The 20,611-nt window shown below is 55.7% G+C and overlaps 1 protein-coding gene and 1 long non-coding RNA gene across 5 annotated transcripts in view; one reads left to right on the top strand and one right to left on the bottom strand.

Moving 5' to 3' along the window:
• Positions 1-448: 448 nt before the first annotated feature.
• LOC133234579 (uncharacterized) lies at positions 449-12,140 on the bottom strand. 2 transcript variants are annotated; one of them, XR_009732190.1, is made up of 3 exons: positions 11,871-12,140; positions 2,098-10,059; positions 449-1,406 (listed from the first exon to the last, which is right to left on the bottom strand). It is a non-coding gene; the product is annotated as an uncharacterized LOC133234579 (long non-coding RNA). The 2 variants fall into 2 exon arrangements; XR_009732191.1 differs by having other exon boundaries at positions 9,942-10,059; positions 11,871-12,133.
• A 107-nt stretch (positions 12,141-12,247) lies between these two features.
• CCDC85C (coiled-coil domain containing 85C) overlaps positions 12,248-20,611 on the top strand; it is a 78,151-nt gene continuing 69,787 nt past the window's right edge. Inside the window, exon 1 of one of the 3 annotated variants that reach the window (XM_061395299.1) lies at positions 12,248-13,368. In XM_061395299.1, the coding sequence (XP_061251283.1) occupies positions 12,564-13,368 (805 nt within the window). In that variant the 5' untranslated portion in view covers positions 12,248-12,563. The remainder of the gene's footprint in view (positions 13,369-20,611) is intronic. The other 2 variants (XM_061395301.1, XM_061395300.1) reach the window with 2 other exon arrangements.

Below are 20,611 nucleotides of genomic sequence, written 5' to 3'. Positions count from 1 at the left end.
TCTTGAATGTGTCCTCCACCAACCGGCCATGGCAGGGACCCGTTTCAACCCCCTAAATACACACTGAATCTCAGCTTCTGTGGGCATACATGGACATGATAATTCCTGTTCACCTTGCAGGCTTTGCAGGGAGGATGGGAGGAGCATGCTCCCCTGAGAATGCTTCATAAACTGGAAATGGCCTTGAAGAATGTGAGGGTGGATTGGGCTGGGCGGGCCTGCAGCCGTGGAGGCTCTGGGGCCTGCACTGCTGAGCATCAGGTCCAGGGGTTATGTCTTGGGGAGCATCTCTGGTCCTTCTCTCTTGTTTCACATGTCCTGGCCCAGAGGTAGGTTTTATTATTTAGATTAATTATTTATTTATTATTTATATATATATAATAAATTCTATGTATTTTATATAAATTATACACTATAGCATAATATAAATATTTTATATAAATTATAATATAAACTTTATATTGTTTATATAAATTATATATATAGTTACATCTATTATTTATACTGTAAACCAAACAATGCATGCACTTCGGTTAAAAACAAACCCAGTAACAGTAAAAGGTTCAGAAGGAAGTATTTCCCTGGCCTTTCCTCCCCTCCCCCACCCCCCCGGAACAATCTGTTTCTGCATTTAGTCGTTCCTTCCGGTTTGATCTCCGCATTCCTCGGTAAGGTGTTTTCGTCCGTGGCTCTTTCTTGATTTCTCGGTTCTAGACTTTTCTACAATTCCTTCCGGCCATGACGGATAAGCCTTCAACTCTCTTAAATCCTCCCATTCTCAAATCTTCTCCGTCAGCTTCTCTTTGAGGGCTCGACCCAGTGCTTAGGTGACCAGTGGTCCAGAGTTTCATTATGATTCTATAAACGTTGCCTACGAAAGTCAAGGAATGGTTTCTTTTTTGGTGGAGTTTGTTTATCTATGCCCTGGAGTTAATGCGTTTAAAAAAAACCACAAACTTGTAAGACGTCTCTTTTTCAATCTGCTTGGCTCTAACCTAGTGGCAGGATGGTCAAATGGCCAGGCATTTGGATATCTCACTCGCTCCTCCCACCTGGGCTCTTCCAGGCTGAGCCCTACCCGCTCTGCTCAGGGGCCTGAGCCGGCCCCTCCCCCTTCTCCTCCCCTCCCCCATCCCCTCTCTCCCCTCCAAGGACTGGCCCCCCTGGGGAGCCATCCTGCCCCCTCTCAGCTCCTAGGGGAGCGTGTGCTTCAAAAGCTTCCTGAGAGGTGCACGGCAGTTCATTTTTTCCTCTTTTTGGTGACCTTGCATTTCTGACAATGTTTATATTCCAGTCACATATTTGGCTGATGCTCTCTGTGGGCATAGAATCCAGGCAGGAAATCCTTTTCCCTTAGACTTTTAAGGCGACTGATGACTCTTGTGATCTTCTAGCCTCCAGGGTTTCTAATAAGAAGTCCAATGCCAGCTTGTTAAAAATGTATTAATTTAAATACACGTGCACAGTTTCAAAAATCAAATACAAGCATAAAGCCTAAGAAAAACAAAAAAACGCTGCCTCATGGCTCCACCCCGATCCTGATCCTGCATCCCAGAGGCAACTGCTTTCGATTCTTCTTTTGTCCACGTTTGAAAACAACACACTTACAGGGCTCTTCTTTGACTTCCCAGTTTAGGTATTATCACTGCCTTTCTCTTAGGGACCGGGAAGGTTTACTCCACTGATAAGCCACCCCCACACATGCCACCCCTTCTTCTCCCATCCTCCTAGTAAAACTGTACCACAATTTTCTTTGGTTAAATCAATGTTTACATATGATACTATTTAAACACTACGGTCAACAGAGCCACAGTACATCCTATGACTGTATTTCCTTCCTTGCAGGACTTCTGGGTTTCCCTGGGGATTGTTACTTGCCTCCTTGTTTTGACTCGCTTGGTTTTCTTTATGCTATCACTCAGGCTCTCTGACAGAGCTCTAATGCTCTTCTCTAGGTAGCCGAGGCCCCAGGCAATGCATGAGTTGTGTTCTCTTTCTTGGCCAGCTCTTCCTGGCGCCCCTTCCCACCCCGTTCCCATGTGCACTGATTGCTTCTAGTCCTGAAGCCCTCGCTGTCCGACTTCCCTACGTCATCACCTTTGTTCTGGTGCTATGTCGTGCCCGACTCTCTGCGACCCCGTGAACTGCAGCACGTCAGGCTTCTTTGTCCTTCACGATATATACCATCACTTTGGAATTCCCCACTTCCTGAATTTTGGATCTTCTTGTGTCTTTGTTTAGTTCCTAATTTTTAGAGAAAGAATGCGTGGGAGATACTTTTTTAAAAATCTGGGGACTTTTGGGACTTTCTTGAAGGCGCAGTGGATAAGAACCTGCCTGCCGATGCAGGGGACACAGGTCCGATCCCTGGTGGGGGAAGATTCCACATGCCTCAGAGCAACTAAGCCTGTGCAGCACAACTACTGAGCCTGCCTGCTGCTGGTACTGAAGCCCGAGCGCCTAGAGCCTGTGTGCCATGACAAGAGAAGCCACCACAATGAGGAGCCAGGGCATTGCAGCAAAGAGTGGCCCCGCTCACGGCACCTAGAGAAAGCCCACGCACAGCAACGGAGACCCAGTGCAGCCAAAATAAATAAATTTTAAAAATCTGAACATGTCAAACTTCACCCTCATACTTGATAGGCCAGACACCGAAATCATTTTCCTTCAGAATCTTGAACGTGCTGCTCCAAGATCTCTAGCTTTTGGAGTTACTGTTGAGAACATCAGGGCTTCTGATTCCTGATACTTCATGTGTGATCTCTCTCTTTCTCTCCCATTCTCTCTCTGTTTCTGGAGATTTTTAGGATCTCCTCCAGCCTAATCTAAGCGAACTCTAGAGTGAACGCCAGAATCCCTCAGCCCCTTCCTTAACCTCAGCAGTGTATCTGAAGATTCTCTGGGGTATTTGGAGAACCTAGAGAAAAATCTCTAAATCTAGACACTTGGAGAAAGGAGTGTCCCCAGAAATGGGGGTGACTTCTTGGGTAGCCTGGTGCCAATGAACCAGGACTTCATCTAACCCAGTCCTTCTCAGCCCTGCCTGATAGATCCCCCTCTTCCAGATGGAATGGGTCTGGGGTGGGGCCTGGGCATCTGCATTTTACCAGCTTATGAGGGGCTTCCCAGGTGGCGCTAGTGGTAAAGAATTTGCCTGCCAATGCAGGAGACGTAGGAGACGCAGTTTTGATCCCTGGGCCGGGAAGATTCCGTGGAGGAGGGCCTGGCAACCCACTCCAGTATTCTTGCCTAGAGAATTCCAGGGATAGAAGAGCCTGGTGGGCTACAGTCCTTGGGGTCGCAGAGTTGGATATGACTGAAGCGACTTAGCACGCACACAGGTGAGCCTAAGCAGTCGGTGCCCAGAGCTGACAACCACTAATCTGACCCACTGGCCTTGTTCAGAGTTAGCGACTTCCTTGTGTGCTACTTATACTTAGTCACTCAGACGTGTCTGATTCTTTTCAATGGCTCAGCGGGTAAAGAATCGGGAAGATCCCCTGGGGCAGGAAATAGCTGCTTCCTTAGTGTTACTTAAAGTGTGGCCTCTCTGAGCAATGGTATCAAATCAAATCCTGCAGAGAGAATTTTGGGTGAAGTAGAAAAGGGAGAAGGCAATGGCACCCCACTCCAGTACTCTTGCCTTGAAAATCCCTTGGACGGAGGAGCCTGGTAGGCTGCAGTCCATGGGGTCGCTGAGAGTCGGGCATGACTGAGAGACTTCACTTTCACTTTTCACTTTCATGCACTGGAGAAGGAAATGGCAACCCACTCCAGTATTTTTGCCTGGAGAATCCCAGGGACAGAGGAGCCTAGTGGGCTGCCCTCTATGCGGTCGCACAGAGTCGGACACGACTGAAGCGACTTAGCACCGGCAGCAGCAGAAAAGGGTAGCTTTATTGCTTTGGCAGGCAAAGGGAGACACACCGGCTTCTGCCTTGAAAAACTGTGTGTCTCCATTGCAAAGAAGCGGATGAGGGTTTTTATAACAGAGTCAAGTGTGTGGGGTCACTGACTTGGGTGTGAGCAGGATGGTCTGATTCTTGATGAGCTTCTCTCATCACGTTCATCTGGCCTCAGAGGGTTTCCTGGCTGCTCCTCCCTTGCTTAGCAACTGTTCAAACCCACACTTTGGAACCAGAGACGGTCATGACAGCTCGAGACTTGCCAATAAGAAATGGGGACAGAAAGGCCTGGGAGCCCCACAGGGTCTTGCTCAGCTTCATTAGGACCCTGACTCATTTACAGGGGCTCTGACAGTTTGGAATGCTAAGATGTGACTCTCCACTGCAAAGTTGGGTCCTGGAATTGGGTCTTGGTGGAGCTGAGCCTGTGCTGGAAAGAAGGATCAGCCCTTCTCCTAGACTCTCAGAATCTCTGGCTGGGCTCTGGGGGATTCCCAAGCCTTTCCCTAGCAAACCAGCACCCCACCTGTCTCACTGTGTGGCTCAGGGTTTGAGTCTTCCTTTTCTCGTGCATTTAAGTGTCTCTCCATCCCAGCAGGAGGAGGGAATGATTCCATTTTCTCGTAAGATCCAGAGCCTCAGGGACAGGCAGGACCCCCCAGGTGTAGTATCAGGTTAGAGACCCAGATTCTAATTCCAGGGCTTTCCTACTTAGCCAGCTCCCTCCTGTATCATTCATTCATTCCACAAACACTCTTAGTTCCCAGCTCTCTGATGGGAGGACACTGGGGAACGTCCTCTTGTTCGGTGCTGCTGTTGCTCAGTCTCTCAGTCGTGTCTAGCTCTTTGCGACCCCATGGACTGCAACATGCCAGGCTTCCCTGTGCTTCACTATCTCCTGGAGCTTGCTCAAACTCATGTCCACTGCGTCGGTGATGCCATCCAACCATCTCATCCTCTGTCACCCCCTTCTCCTTCTGCCCTCCATGTTTCCCAGCATCAGTGTCTTTCATAATGATCAGCTCTTCGCATCAGGTGGCCAAAGTATTGGAACTTCAGTCACAGGCCTTCTAATGAATATTCAAGGATGATTTCCTTAAGGATTGACTGGTTTGATCTCCTTGCTGGCCAGGGACTCTCAAGAGTCTTCTCCAGCACCACAGTTCAAACGGTGGTAGACAAAGAGGTGGACCCAACTGATGGTTTGGTTGGTAAAGTTACGCATGTTACAGCTTCTGCCCAACTTCGGGCTCGCCTGGGGGCTGGAGGCGGTGGGGGGCAACTTTACTATAGCCCAGCCTCGCCCAGATCAGGTCACAGGAGGAATTACTGTTACTGCTGTTGTTGCATCAAACAGGAGGGGGCAGGCTGGAGAGAGTGGGAAAGGCTGGTCTTGGAACTGGCAGGAGCCACATTAACAATTAAGGTCTTCACCGACTTCATTTCCACCATCAGAGCATGAAATATTCAGCAGCGGAGGAGGCTGGTCTCCGATCTCCACAGAGGGCAGGGCCGGAAGGGCAGCTGCCCAGGCCTGGCGGGCAGGGCATCTAGAGGCTGAGGTGGGGCCTGGGGGTGGGAGTGGGGGGTCTCTGGGGGCGTGGCCCAGAGGTATCTCAGGCAGATGGTGCAGCCACAGACCCCCACGAACACAGCTGGGAGGGTCCCAGAGAAGGACGGACTTTGTCCTGGAGGAGGGTACAGCTGCAGGCGGGCAGATGGAAACCCCATCACAGGTGGGACTGCTCGCCTGGGCTTCCCCCTTCCTAGCGCAGTGATGAGGGTCACAGAGAAGCGCCGCTGGCCTCAGAGACCACGCGTCTGGGGTCTGGAACTGATCACCTGGAGTAAATCCTGTGTATCTGACAAGTTAGCATGAGTCATGTCTCACTGGTATCTCTGCACATTTGAAAGTGTCAATTTCGATAAACATTTCAAAGAAGTCACAGTGGGCAAACCTGCTCTACTGTTTCTTCCTCCCGCCCCCCAATATACTGGGCACCTCCAGTATGAAATTTACCCAGGGTTTCTCTTGTGCTCTGAGAGCCACGAGGGTACAGACCCAAGAGAAGCTCGTGTTTGTGAGCATGAGGACACAGACGGCAGCACTGCTGTTACAGCAGAAAACTAGAAACAAAGGTCCTTCAGCAGGAGAAGAGAAGTCAAGGTAATGTGTTCCTGCGACGGGAATTAGACGGCGGAGTTCTCAGCTGGGGAGGTTTCGCTCTCAGCGGCCATTTGGCAAGGTCTGGAGACATTTTTGTTCTTGTTTTTTAATGTTTATTTTATTCTGGAGTATAGTTGATTTGCAATGTTGTGTTGGTTTCAGTTGTACAGCAAAGTGATTCGGTTATATTTATCTATTCTATTTCATTTAGGTCAGTATGGAATACTGACTAGAGTTTCCTGTGCTATACAGTATATTTCTTTTATATATAGTTCCCTGGGTTGGGAAGATCCTCTGGAGGAGGGCATGGTAACCCACTCCAGTATTCTTGCCTGGAGAATCCTATGGGTGGAGGAACCTGGTGGGCTATAGTCCATAGGGTCTCAAAGAGTCAGACACCATTGAAGTGTATCTGTTAATTCCAAACTCCTAATTTATCCCTCCCGGGCACCTCCTGCCTCTGGTAACCATGAATTTGTTTTCTGAGTGTCTGTTTCTATTTTATAAATGAGTTCATTTGTATCACTTTTTTAGGTTGGAGACATTTTTGGTTTTCACAGTAACAGGGGCAGGGGTGTCACTTCCATCTAATGGGTCGAGGCCAGAGAAGCTGGTAAACATCTTACACTGTGGAAGACAGCCCCTCCCCGCCCCTACAACAAAGACTTCTCCAGTTCAAACTGCCAACGGTGCTGAGGCTGGGAAACCTCGCTCTACAGCCAGCGGTGCAAATAAATGAACCCCAGTGACATATTTCAACACAATAATGCATGACTTAAAAGCTTGCTGCCAGAGAACACATGAAGTATAATACCATTTGAATAAAGTTCAAAAGCATTCAAGATTAAGCAGTATATTACAAGGGGGAAATATAGCACTATGAGATACAGGAACAAGCAATGCAACATTTAGGATCGTGCTCACTCTGGGGTCAGGTGGGCTGGCCAGGTGACCTGGGAGGGGCTTCAGGGGCCAGTGACATCGGTGATTGCTTAAGCTGGGCAGTAGGGTTCCAGGCACCTGCATTGCAGTTTGGTGTGGTAGGAAATCACTCGTAATGAGAAGACTAGTGTTTTGAAGTGCACGGAGCTGGGAGCCCATCCTTCAAACAGCTCTCCTCTCTAGGTTTCCCCGAGGGTTCCTCCCCTCCCCCTCCCCTCCACCTTCCCCTCCCCACTCCACCAGTGCTTTGCTCCTGGGGGCAATGTCAGCAGCTGCAGGGGAAGGAGGGTATTTCATTGGTTCCAGAGGGGAAGGGAGAGGCAGGGAGGGATCCCCCACAACTGAATTGATCCCTAAAGGCAACTTTCTGCCACCTCCACCCTGGCCTCTGGCCAGCCTGGCTTTGCAGTCTTCTGACTGTGTCTCAGCCTCAGCTGACTCTCTCTGATCCATTCTTCCCCTCACAGCTCCAGTCACTTGCTCTTTATCAAACAAAACCTTCCAGGTCTCTCTTCTGCTCTGTACTCTCCTGTGGCTCCCACTGCCCTTAGGTTGAGTGCGTGCCTGTGCTCAGTTGCTTCAGTCGTGTCAACTCTGTGTGACGCCAGGACTGTAGCCCACCGGGCTCCTCTGTCCGTGGGATTCTCCAGATAAGAATACTGGAGTGGGCAGCCATTTCCTTCTGCAGGGGATCTTCTCGAAGCAGGGATCGAACCCCTGTGTCTTACATCTCCTGCTCTGGCAGGCGGGGCAGCCATTTCCTTCTGCAGGGGATCTTCTCGATGCAGGGATCGAACCCCTGTGTCTTACATCTCCTGCTTTGGTGGTGGGTTCTTTCCACTAGCACCCTTAGGTCAACGTTGAGGCTTTTGCCTGTGACATCGGTGGTTGTGGAAGCTGTGCAGTGCATCACCGACTTCCTGATCTCCAGCACCCAGGGGCCTGGCAGCTGGGTAAGGATGTGAGTGAGTGAGCCCACCCTCCCCCTAGACCTTCCAGTGCTGTGCTCCAGGAGCTGATATCCCAGTAAACTTGCCTGCTAGTGGCCCAGAATCACTGCAGTTTCCCCACTTAAAAATGTGAGAATTGAGACCCTTCATCACTAAACCTGATATTCTGTGCTGCACCCATCCCAGAAGGAAGTCGGTGGCAGCCCATGGCCATAGCTGGCATCCTTTGTAGCCCTGTTTGCCAGGGGCAAGCACTAGACTTCTTGGACAGCCCTTGTTTCAATGTACCTCAGGGTTTGCATCTGGAAAATGGGTGCAAATGTCCTTGTGGGAAGATTCTCCTGATCCAGAGGGTGGGGAGAATGAACAGGGAGGAGAGGCACATTTCTCCAAGCTTTGACACTAGCCCTGTGAAGGAAGGCTCAGAGGAGAAAACTGGCTCAGAGAGGGTAAGGGACTGGCCTAAGGTCACCCAGCAGGTGGGTGAGAGAAGAGCTGTGAGACAGAGCTAACAACACACAGTGATTGATCTGTCAGCAGGGAGAGCTGGGAAGCTCTACCCATACCCAGTGGTCCCTCCAGAGGCGCAGGGAGTCTCTCTGGCTTGGGGACAATGGGGAAGGTGGAAGCAGGAGGAAGCGGGTGATGGGCGTGGTGCGGGCAAAGAGCAGGCCTCCCCGTCGTTGAACCAGAGTCACAGTGAAAAGGGTGTTGCCGAGCAGTGGCGTGCAGGAGGCTGCAGTCTATGGACTCAGAAGGTCGTGGGTTTGAACCTCAGCTCATTCACTTGCTTGCCTTGTGACCTGGGACAAGTGACCTAGCCTGTGAGCCTTGGTTTGCCCCTCTGTAGAACGGGGATTGAGGACTGCATTGAGGACTCGGTGGGGCAGTCCCTGTGAAGCCTTGCCCAGGGCTGGGTAGATACATAGCAAGTGCTCCGCAAACACTGCCCTTTATTGGTACCGATTCCAGTTGCTTCTCCCTCAGCCCTGATTTCACTGCGGCCTCTCAGCTGTGCATGGTGACTTCCCCCGCTCAGGAGTGCAGGGTGGGATCAGAGAAGAAGCCCCAGAGCCCGGCCCCGGACCTGTCAGCTGCCATCGCCTCGCTGACCTGCAGAAATCCTCAGCCACCACACAAACCTCCACTGGCCACACCAGAGTCCTTGGACATCCACCACCCTCTGAACACTGCCCATACGTGTGCACTCAGTGATCTGAGCTTTGTGGAGACAAACAACACAGCCAATAGGAATCCAAGTTAAATCCTCCAAGGTGTTAATGATGTTGTCATTCTGATCATTACGTGAGGGCTGGTTTAGGACCCCCGGCACCCACTGGGTGTGTGGTAAGAGGTGATGGTTATTATTATTGCTGCTGCTGCTCTTAGCCGTCAGAGCCCCAGGAAGGGGCCACACTTCCCCTGGAACTATCCCCTGCTGTTCTCTGCCTCTTTCTACCCCTCACCATTGCTCACCTCTGGGCCTTGGCTTTGCTGCTGCCTCCACCTGGATTATCTTAACCCTCTCCTTCCCCATCTACAGACTGATAAACTCGTACTCTTTAAGATTCCCCTCGGGTAGGGGTGGGGGTGGGGGTCACCGCCTCCGTGGCCTCAGGATGCTCCTACAATGACGTGTTCTGCTCCTCTCTTCTGTGGTACTTACCACACTGCATTTGCAATGCATATCTGATTGTACACATACATATGCATTTATGCATAAACACTCAATTAATTATGTTTGTGTGTTTAGGAAATCAATGAATGAAAGTGACCTTAGGCAAGTCATTTCCCTGCTGGGGCTCAGTTTCTTCATCATCAAATGTGGGATTCAGACTCAACTGATCATGCATTTACTCAGCAAACAGCAAAGAGTGGCTGCTGGGAGGTCTATGCTCAGGGCCCAGCCACAGAGGGATAAGAACCCCCTTTCCCTCCCAGTGTGGAGACAATTTACTTACCCTAGCGTGCTCTTACCATTTTCCAGGTTCACAGACCGTGTGATCGGGAATCATTTTGTCTACTAAGTGCACTGGCTGTCACCCTAGCTGGCTCTCCAAAGCATTTGTGTGGCTTTAAATGGACACACACAGCCCTGGAGATTCAGAAGAAAAAAAAAAATTGAGGAGTGGTAAGGAGTGGTGGTGGTGCATCTTTATTTTTTTCCAAGACCCATAGCTCCTTTCCTCACTACCCTCTCCTAAACATCAGTCTATACGGAGAGAGGGGCGGAAGGGTGAGGAAGGGAGCGGTGAATCTGTACTAGCCTGCGACACCACACCCCCACCTCTTTTCCACATATGGGCCAGAAAAAGAAAAGAAAGTGTTAGTCAGTCAGTCCTGTCCAACTCTGTGTGGCCCCATGGACTCTAGCCCACACAGGCGTCTCTGTCCGGGGGATGTCCCAGGCAAGAATATTGGAGTAAGGTTTGCCATTTCCTTCTCCAGGGGTCTTCCTGACCCAGGGATCAAACCCAGGTCTCCTACACTATAGGCAGCTTCTTTACTGTCTGAGCCATCAGAGGGAAGCTCTTAAAAGGCAAATCGGGTTATGTTGTGTCCTGCTAATTCCCCCCCACAGCTTTCCCAGCTGCCTTAGAATCACGGATGATCTGGCCTCTCTGACCTCATCTCTCACACCTCTTCCTTGAATAGGCCACTAAAAGCCAACCCTAGGGCCTCTGCACTAGCTGTTCCCTTTACCTGGAGTGCCCTCCCCCTCATCTTTGTCCTCCGTCACTCAGGCAGCAGCTTAGACCGCACCTCCTCAGAGGTCCTCCCTGACTACGGGATCTAAAGTAACTGATAATCACTTTCTGCGACAGCAGCTGGTCTTAATCCCCTGCACAGCACTTATTACAGCCTCACAGTTCTCCAGTTTGTGGATTTTCTTCTCGCCCCTCCTCCCCGCAGAGTGCAAAGACCCCCCCAGCGGGTAGTGGCCGCCGGTCCTCTAGAGAATCCCCCAGTGGTCCAGAAGAAGCCTGGCTTAGAGGAGGCGCTGTACACGGTTGTCCAATGAATGGCTGGGTCTCTGTAAGCCGGGACAGCCGCTGCCGCGCGAGCGCGCGCGCCGGGCCGGGGCGCTCTCTGTCGAGGGCGCGGGTTTTATCTCCAAGCGGGTCCCGGGGGGAGGGACGCCCCTCTCCGCCCGCTTGGCAGCAGACTCGCCGTAAATGCACTTCAGGGATGCGAGGGTAACGAGATGGATTCGCACAAGCTGGTGGGGGGAGATCCGGTTGCCAGGCGAGGCAGCCGGTGGGGAGAGTTTTTTTTTTTTTTTTTTGCCGTGGAATGGGCGCCCCCGCCCCGAGTTAAGACCCCAGTGAGAGACCTTCCCCTCCCCAGTGGTCTCCACGTCGCGAGTCACAGATTCCCTCCCGCATTCCGGGACGAGCGGTCGGGTTGGCGGGGGAACGGTGCGTGTTCCTCAAGCCCTCGCCCTCTCGGGGCAGGGAGGAGGGTACGGGACCTCGATCCGGGACGGCGGGTGAGGCCCCCTGGCCCTCCTGGGGCGCACACGCCGGCGCCGCAGCCCCCGGCTTGAGTGGAAAACGCTGCAACCTCGGCGCACTCCGGGCTGGGGACCACGGTGGAGACCGGGGTAGAGGAGGAGCCGGGGGTCGGGAAGCGGACAAAGAGCCGCTCTCCGCCGGGGAGAGAGACCCCCCGGGCCTGAATCCTATTGTCCGCCGTATCTCAGACTAAGCTGGACTCTGGTGCCCTCGGCAGAGAGAAGGGGAGCTGTCCTTCCGATCATGGGTATTTGTTTATTCGGGGCGGGGGACGGCGGGCGGGGCGCGCGGGCCCAGGAAGGGGCTGGGCGCCCTTTTCCACGCGTCTCCTTTAAGGGAAGCCCTGCCCTACCTTTCCCACCGTCACCCCCGCCCCTCCCCGCAGCCGTACCTGCATTTTAAAAGCGTCCTGTAGCCCTGGGATTGGCGGAGGCCGCGTCCTCCGGCCGCAGAAACTTGAACCGCGGAGGAGGGGGGCGGTGGGCAGCCCGGGGGTGGACTGTACCATCTCCCGCGGCGTCCCCCGAGTGCGCCCCGCCCCTCCCACACACCCCCGAGGAGGCCCAATCGAACGGGCGCGGGGGTGGGACCACGGCTTGAGCCCGCCTCTGGCTGGGCGTCGGGCGGGCGGGCGCACAGCGCGGGGGAGACGTGGGGACCCACCGCGCCTCTGCTCGCCCGCCCGCTCACTACCCCCCGGAGGCGGGGCCCGGGCCTCGTGCGCCCCGCCCCTTGCCCGCCCGGAGTAGGCGGGGCGGCTGGGGCTCCGGAGCTGGGCCGGGGGCGGGCCTCCGCCTGCTTAGCCGGAGCCGGGAGAGATCCCGGCACCGCGGCCGCCGACGCAGCAGCGCTCCCAGCTCGCCGTGTCTCGAGACGCACCGATTCCCTGGGGCGGCCCGGGCGGCTGGCAGGCACTGCGTGAGGGCGCGCGAGGCAGCGCGGGGCGGGCCGCACGCTCCCCCCGGCCGCCACCACCACCCCCACCCCACTCCGCCGCCCGCGCGCGGACCGGCCCAGCGCAGCCCCGGCACGGGGAGCGCCGGCCGGGCGAGGGCGCGGGCGATGCCGCGGTGACGGCCCCGCCATGGCGAAGCCCCCGGCGGCAGCGGCAGCGGCGGCGGCGGCGTCGGAGGAGCTGAGCCAGGTGCCGGACGAGGAGCTGCTGCGCTGGAGCAAGGAGGAGCTGGCGCGGAGACTGCGGCGCGCGGAGGGCGAGAAGGTGGGCCTCATGCTGGAGCACGGCGGCCTGATGCGCGACGTGAACCGGAGGCTGCAGCAGCACTTGCTGGAGATCCGCGGCCTCAAGGACGTGAATCAGCGGCTGCAGGACGACAACCAGGAGCTGCGCGAGCTGTGCTGCTTCCTCGACGACGACCGGCAGAAGGGGCGCAAGCTGGCGCGCGAGTGGCAGCGCTTCGGGCGCCACGCGGCCGGCGCCGTGTGGCACGAGGTGGCCCGCTCGCAGCAGAAGCTGCGCGAGCTCGAGGCGCGCCAGGAGGCCCTGCTGCGCGAGAACCTGGAGCTCAAAGAACTGGTGCTGCTGCTGGACGAGGAGCGCGCGGCGCTGGTGGGGGGCGCGGGCGGCGCGGGCGGCGGCGGCGGCGGCGGCGGCGCCGGCTCCCGCAGTTCCATCGACAGCCAGGCCAGCTTGAGCGGACCCCTGCCCGGCGGCGCGGCGGGCGCGGGTACCCGGGACGTGGGCGACGGCAGCAGCACGTCGAGCGCGGGTAGCGGCGGCAGCCCCGACCATCACCACCACGTCCCGCCGCCGCTGCTGCCTCCCGGGCCGCCCAAGGTCCCGGACGGCAAGGCCGTCGCCACGCGCCGGTCCCTGGATGACCTTTCGGCGCCGCCGCCTCACCACCGAAGCATCCCCAACGGCCTGCACGGTAAGGACGGCGCCCGCCGGGCAGGGCGCGTCTCGGGAGCAGAGCCCTTTCCCTCGCGGGCGGCCGCCACTCCGGACCCCTCCTCCGGCCGGCGTCGGAGAGATCGCCATCCCGCCCGCGGTGGGGCTTTTTTTTTTGGTGCTGAGTTTTCCGGTTAAGCGATGGAGGCGTGTCCCTGCCACGCTGAATCCGCAGCCTGTCCGGGACCCCCAGACTCCTCAAAAGTTTCTCCAATCTGGGACCGTAGGGCTGGCTGGAGGTGCCGCAGCTCTGCCTGGAAACCCTGGCCCGGGACCGGGAAGTTTTTAATGAGGAGGCGGGGGGCGGGGGGGGGGGAGTGAAAGTGAAATTTTCCCTCTTCTTTGAACAACAGGCAGCCCTCAAGCAATGATCACCTGTGTGCCGGGGCGGAGCTGGCATTCCACCTGGGTTTCTCCGTGCTGTCTGTCCCAGGGAAGGGTCACAGGCCGCTGGGCCCAGAGTACTGAGGTCGGAGAACCTTCCTGGTTTGCTATTACTCCTGCCTTTCTCAGCGCTCCCCTGACTCTCCCTGGGAGCGGGGACCTTTCTCAACTGAGGCTCTTAAGATTTCCCAGAGGAGTATAGGCTTGGACTGGATCCTGGCGTTCTGTCTCCTCGGGCCTCAGTTTCCTTATCTGTAGAATGGAGCTGGTAAGCCCTACCTCCCGGATTTGAGGCAGAGATAAAAGTCTCTGAAGGGGTCTGTAAACTGCTGCTCACTTTCCTGGAAGTGCCGATGTTGGCAGCAGCGGCTGGGGTGTGGGTGGGAGGACCTTTGGCCTCGGGAAAGCCCAGCTACTGTATTCCAGCCCATGTGACTGCTGGGCCCCAAGCACTCTGTAGGAGTGGGGCAGCTGGTCACCCTCCCCATCCCCAACCCTCTGATCGGTGGCTGTCCCTCCTGCCTCGCTCCTCTCCCTCCTCCCTCGCTCCTCTCCCTCCTCCCTCGCTCCTCTCCCTCCTCCCTGTCTTTCCACATTTTTGGTGGCTTGGCTCCTGCTTCTGGTGGCTGTTCCTGCTGCCTGAACTATTTGCCTGAAGGTGGAGATTAAACAGCCCTTTCTGGTTCTCTTTGAAGGCTTTCCTAGTTCAGAGAAAATGTATCTAGGCCTTAAATGACTGTTCTTCCCCTGAGTGACAGCCTGGGAGCCGGGTGGGGACGGGACACGCTCTCTTTGCTTTGGTGGCCAAGTGGGCTCTGCAGGTGCCTCGGGGTTGGGGGTGGGGTGGGAACTGGACCCCTGGGGAGGTGGGGCACTAGCCCTTGGCAGTTTTTATTTACCTTCCTAGCCTGTGAGTTGGGGCAGGGCTAGGTGTAGAGGCATATTTTGTTACTGATTAGCAATCTAAGGCTACAACTTGGGTTTCTCTCCAGTGACTCTGTATCCACCCCACCTCCCACCAGCAAGCTCCTTAAGGCCAGTGGGAGTAGCTCAGAGTTAGGTGGTTTGCACCATTTGGGGAATGAGGAGTCACAGTCTCAGCCTCTCTGGTCTTGTTTTCTGGGGCTGGGGTGGAGGGGTGGGGCTTGGGAGGGTCAGATTTCTGGGCCTCGGTTTCCCCAAGTGCAGTAGGAAGTGAAGACTGCGGCAGTCTGTGGCTAGGAAGCGAAATGTTTCTGGTTTTCAGCTGCGTCATCAGTGACACTTGGCAAGGGTGTTGCTCTGCAGGGCACTAAAGTGTCAGGGCATATTGGCAGAGAAGTTCTGGCATATTTTGGACAAGGAGATGTGGACCCTGTCTTTGTTAGCTGCTGCTGTCAGCAGAGCAGCTGTGGAGGACTGGATCCCAACTGAGGTTTCCCAGCCCACTGAGGGGCAGGGTGGGTTCGAGCTGTAGGTTTTCCTGTAGAACCCACGCTCCCCCAAGACCCGTGCACACAGGGAACAGGACTGCCACAGATTCTGTGGTGACACAGCTTTGGGTCGGGGTGAAATAAGCACTCAGCGTTATGATCACAAATTTCACTCATCAGTGGGATTGTTGTCAATTTAGTTTTGTCTCAAAGTTGAGCGTAGCCTTGACATGTTCTCCCAACAGTATGAGTGGGATGTCTGGAAACAAGGAAAGTCCCTTCTCTTCAAAGCCACTCTTCTGCCCTTGGACCTGTAGTTTTGGGTGGAGAGCAAGCTGGAGATGAGGCAGATAACAGGCCCCAGTCTGGGTGGTGATGAAAGTGGAATCAGATAACAGACTGGTGCCTCAGATCGTTTGCCCTCTCAACTTATCCTCACAGGAACCCTGCGAGGCAGTATTATCCCCATTTTACAGTCAAGCAAGTAGAGGCTCAGAGATGTTCTGAGCAATTCCTGGGAAGGCAACTGAGATTGCAGTGTCAGTTGTCAGTTGCCTGGGTGGTGCTGCGGGGGTCCTGTACTGCTCAGGCCCCGGGGTTGGCTCTCATCTCTGGCCTGTGGTCATTTTGGCTGATAATATTCATCAGCAGACACTGCTGACTCCCCGTTCTCAATTCCAGCTCACGTTTGCCCTGCTTCTCCTGTCCCAGCAAATGTCACTTCCTTATCAGTGACCCCTGAGCAGATGGTTGATAACCTCCGTGCCCGGAGGGCTCAGACAATCTCCTGTTTGAATCTCTTCCCGCTTCCCTCCAGCCAGGGACTTCACTTTCGCAAGCCTCTCTCTGCTCCTCTTCTGTAGAGGGGGTCCTCCTCTATCCCTGCAGGCAGTGGGCCTCAACTGTTGTCAGGACCTTGTCATGCATGTTTCTCCCAAGGATCCTCATGAGAAAGAGAGGGACCTGTTGGGGGTTTGCCAAATAGACATCGGCCCTTCTCTTTGAAACTCTGTTTGCTGTTTAGACAGATAGCTCTCCCAAGCTGGTGTCTGGTTGCACCTCCTGGGGCTCAGTGGCCCTGTAGTCCTGTCCCGAAGCTGCAGGGTACCTGCAGCCCTGCTGGGCGCCCTCGGGGCCCTAAGAGGCTGTGGTGGGTGGCGGCCCATCTGTATTCCAGGTCCTCCCAGGCTGGGCCTGTGCCTGACCGGCCTGTGAATAGGAATTCAAATAGCCCTTAGTCTTTTTTTTTCTTTTTCTTTTTTGACAGAGGTCTGGGCTGAGCTGATTAAAGTCTGGACTGGGATGCTCTTTGCTCTAATTTAGTGGTGGGGAGGTGGGGGCAGACTGGGACAGGCAAACCCCAAACATCAGAAAGTCAGGTTTGCATTTTGAACTAATGCAGTTTTCAAACAAAAGTTATTTTTAACAGTTCTCCCATTCCCCTCCCTGTCCCGCGTGTCCCACCTTCTTTCTTCCTCCCGCCGCCCACCGTGTGCCCATTCACCTCCATCCCAGCCCTCCCATCACATCACATGGCCCACTCCCCCTTCCGCTAACCCCAGAACGAGGGCCTCCAGCCCTTTGTACAGGCCCCGTTTATACCTTTAAAAGTTTGCATGAAGAGTTTGAGCTTCTCAAAATAAGATGTGTTTGTTCTCCTGCTTGTATGTTTTTTTTTTGTTGTTGGTTTAAAGGGAGGATAGAGTGAGGGTGGTCTGGGTCTTTAAAAAAAGACGGAGCCTCTGACCTTGAATAGGTCTTTTATGAGGGGATCCCAGCTCAGCAGCCCCGGCTAATGTGCAGCTTTTCCTAAACCCAGCCAGGCCTAGGGGCAGAGGTCAGTGAAGACAAGGAGGCGGGGTTGAATAAGCCTTTCCCCCTCCCTCCCCATCCTGACCCCACCAGCCATCCCTGGCTTTGGGGTACTGTGCCCCCAGGGCCAGGAGCTCGCTGGCTGGTAACCCAGGGCAGGTGCCCTGTGCCTCACAGTTTAATACCTACCACAGAGCATCCCAGTCCCAACTCCATTGTGTTCAGAGCTCCCAAGTGGTCCCACATCGCAGATGGAGAAACTGAGGTCTGGAGAGGTGTGGTGACTAGCTCCCAGTCCTGTGGGCTGGCTGGGGCAGAGAGGAGTGGCTGGATCAGTCCAGCCTGCCGCCCCCCTGAGCCAGGACAGGCTGAGGACCACCCCCACCTCTTTGGGAGGCCCCACCAGTAGTGGAAGTCTCCTCGGAGCTTAATCCTGGCAGGGCCCCTGTGACCTGTAGATGGACCCAGGCAGGCTGGGGCCCGTGTAGCTAAGGTGTGGCTCCCCTTCTCAGGCAAGACCCAGAGCCTCAGTCTTGCTGTCCTGTTTTCCTTGCCTGAAGTTCCCGGCCCCAGAGATCTGTGGATGGGAAAGTGCCAGCTTCCGTGCACCGGGTCGCTCCTTACTTCTGTTTTCATTCCCTGGCTTCCCTGCCAGACAGCTTCCCTCTGCTGTCACAGCCCCACCAGGCCCCTCACTCAGGGCCTGGCCTCTGAGTTCCTAGGACACAGACTTGGTTTTATGTTGATCCTGGAGTGGCGCGATTAAACCCTCCACTGCTCATGGTCTGTGTTTTGTACCCGTGGGGGATTTCCTATGCTCTGCTTGTCCTCCTCATTGGCACAAAGCATTGGGGGCCTGGACCCTGCTCGAGTTCTGGGACCTCTGTTTTCTCATCTGCAAAGTGGGAAGCTGTGGCCTGCCTTCTGGTTGAGGAAGGAGGAGCGTAGGGTTGTGTCTAAGGTGAGCAGCGTGTAAGAGGAGGCAGCTTACTGCACATGGAAGCCTCGATTTCCTCATCCGTGTCCCGAGAACTGAGCCTCAAAGGATGGGCTCAGGGACTTCCCACTGTCACCTGGACTCCTGCAGACTTGCCTCCTCGGGGTGGGGCTGCGGGATCCCCATCACATGCTTGTAAAGGGGTCCTTGTGCCTGCCCCCTGTCACAGCCACAGGAGTCCTTGTCCGGTTGAATGGAAGAGGGTGGCATTCCAGCCGCAGAAGCAGGTCTGCAGGTGGATCTGGACCAGGGGTGCCGAGAGCCCAGGACCTGCAAGGTGTTTTCCCAACCTGCAGGCAGGCAGGGGGCTGGAAGCCTCTTGGGAACAGCAAGAGCCAGTGTGTTGAGCCAGGAGATGAAGGGCTTTGGAGTTGGTGAACGGCCACTAGATGGGCCGTCAGCCCAGGGGCGTTAGTGCTGTGTGCAGACCCCCAAAGTTCCAGCAATTTGGACTTCAGCTCCCACAAATAAGCATGGTCCAGGTGGACCTGGTTGCCTCTGGAGGTGGGGAGCTCCCCATCAGGAGAGGCATGCAAACCCAGGGCATTCCCGAACCCCCTGCAGGGAAGCGCTCAGACAGCTGGGTAGCTGGTTGTGCGAGTCCAGAATGGAGCAGAGAATAGTCTGGAGGCGGGTGGGTGGGGCAGGTTGTTGAGAGAATTCGCCCTTCGAGCAGGAAGGAAAACAAGAGCAGACGTTTGAGCAGTTACTCAGTCTGAGAGTGCCACGCGCGGTGATTCATGTAGCTGGGCTTGGGGAGTGGCAGCTTGGGAGTGTCCATCTGGAGTCTGTTGTGGTGTGGGCTGGGTTGGGGGCCTCCAGGGTCACAGGAAAGAACCTTCTCTGCAGGTCCTCAGACTAGGCGTGTCTGCCCCAAAGCCCCGCCTGCCTCCCTGTGACTCCTGATGTCTGGGGTCAGGGGCTCCACCTTGAGCTATTGGGGTGCTCAGGCAGAGCGGCACCTGTGGGCGACACACCCTCTCTCTCTGCAGCCTCACTGTGCCTGTCCATGGAATACTTACACCCATGGTGGCTCTGCCCACACCTACAACCTGGGTGCCGGGGAGCGGGTTGCGGGGAGCGGGGGGAGGGGGGGTCCCTGCAGGGAGTGCCCTGGGATTTCAGAGCTGGGAAGAAGGCAGCACTTATCTCCCTGGAGCGAGGTAATGACAGGACCCCACTGGCTTCCCTGAAGCCTGGCGATAGAGGAACAAGTTGGTCTGCGAAACAGACCTGATGCTCTTTTGATCGTGAACAGGCAGGAATGGGCCCCCACACCCTCAGCTTCCAGGCACCGAAGCTGGTCACTGTCATCTGTCCCTTCTTGCTGTTCTCTGCTGCCGCAGGCAGGCAGGCAGGGGCAGGAGGGTGGAGGGCAGGTCTGGAGCTGGGTCAGTTCCCTGGTGATGGATGCCTGCCTCTTCTTGAGCAACTCACTGTTGGTCTCCACTGTCCAGGGAGCAGGGCAGAAAGATTAGGAGTTGTATTGATTCGTTGGTAAATGTTCTTGGGATCACCCTGTGTATGGTGTTTAAGCAGACATGTGGAGTGTCGTTTAACCAGAGCAGAGGCCAGGGGCCCTGGGGAGTAGGTGAGGGTCTGTTTCCCTTTCCTCCTTCCTGCTTCCCCATTGGCCAGAGGCCCTGGTCATTTGTTATTTCCTGAATTCGAACGTGGGCTTTCCCCTCCTCTGTTGCAATGCGGGGTTGCGTCTTAGAATCAGCGTGTGTGTTTACTGCAGGGTCTTCCCCTCCCTCGCTCTGGAAAATCGGGCATCTGTGACTGATGGTATCTTAGACAGGAGGAAATGCCATGCCTGGGAAAGCCGGAAACTTGGGAGCAAACTGCTCGGAGCCCTAAAGGCTCTCAGAGGAGACTGGGAAGGGAAGGGGACCCGCCCCAGGCTTGGCCACACCGGTGCCGAGACCCACCGGGGCGGGGGTGGGGTGGGGTGGTAGGGGTCCCCGTTTCTGCTGAGGAAGGGGCTCAGAGCAGAGAGGCAAGTCACATCAGGTCACTTGGGGGTGGGGAGGGGGGCGTCCACGTGAAGCTGCAGCCTGTACCCCGGCCACCGCTGTGTGACTTTATCATGCTCCCTTCGCTGCTCTCGCAAGTGCCCTGGTTTGGCTCTCAGCCTCTTCGGGGGTGCCCGGAGCTGAGTGGAGGGGGGTGGCTGGGGCTGGGAGCTGAGACGGAGCAGGTCCATGCAAGCAGAGGAGAGGAGGGGAGAGGCCAGGTATGGAGGGAGGAACAGCTGGAGCACTGGCACATCTGGCTCGGCGGGGCCGCGCTGACTGCGCGTGCTGGGGCAGGTGGCTCTGTGGCACTGCTCTCACCGCGTCCCCCGCTGCAGTCCCTGGGCTGGGCTCTTCCAGCTGTGAGCGGTTCCAGCTGTGACCTTCTCTCGGAGAGTTTTTCTGCAGTCAGCTGTCCCGGGCGCACTCAGAGACTGCCTCTTTCCATAGTCCGTCTGCTCCCTTCCCCTTGCACCCCGCTGAACACACACACGGGGGCCCCACTGCTGATACAGTCCCCACATCTGGGGCGGCTTCAGGGGCATGGGTGTGCCCCCTCCCACCCCCCAGGTCAGGGCTCTTTGTGTGGATCGAACAACGCAG

The sequence above is a fragment of the Bos javanicus genome, chromosome 21 (assembly GCF_032452875.1).
Source record: "Bos javanicus breed banteng chromosome 21, ARS-OSU_banteng_1.0, whole genome shotgun sequence".
Lineage (NCBI taxonomy): Eukaryota > Metazoa > Chordata > Mammalia > Artiodactyla > Bovidae > Bos > Bos javanicus.
This window is presented reverse-complemented; position numbering and strand designations above follow the sequence as displayed.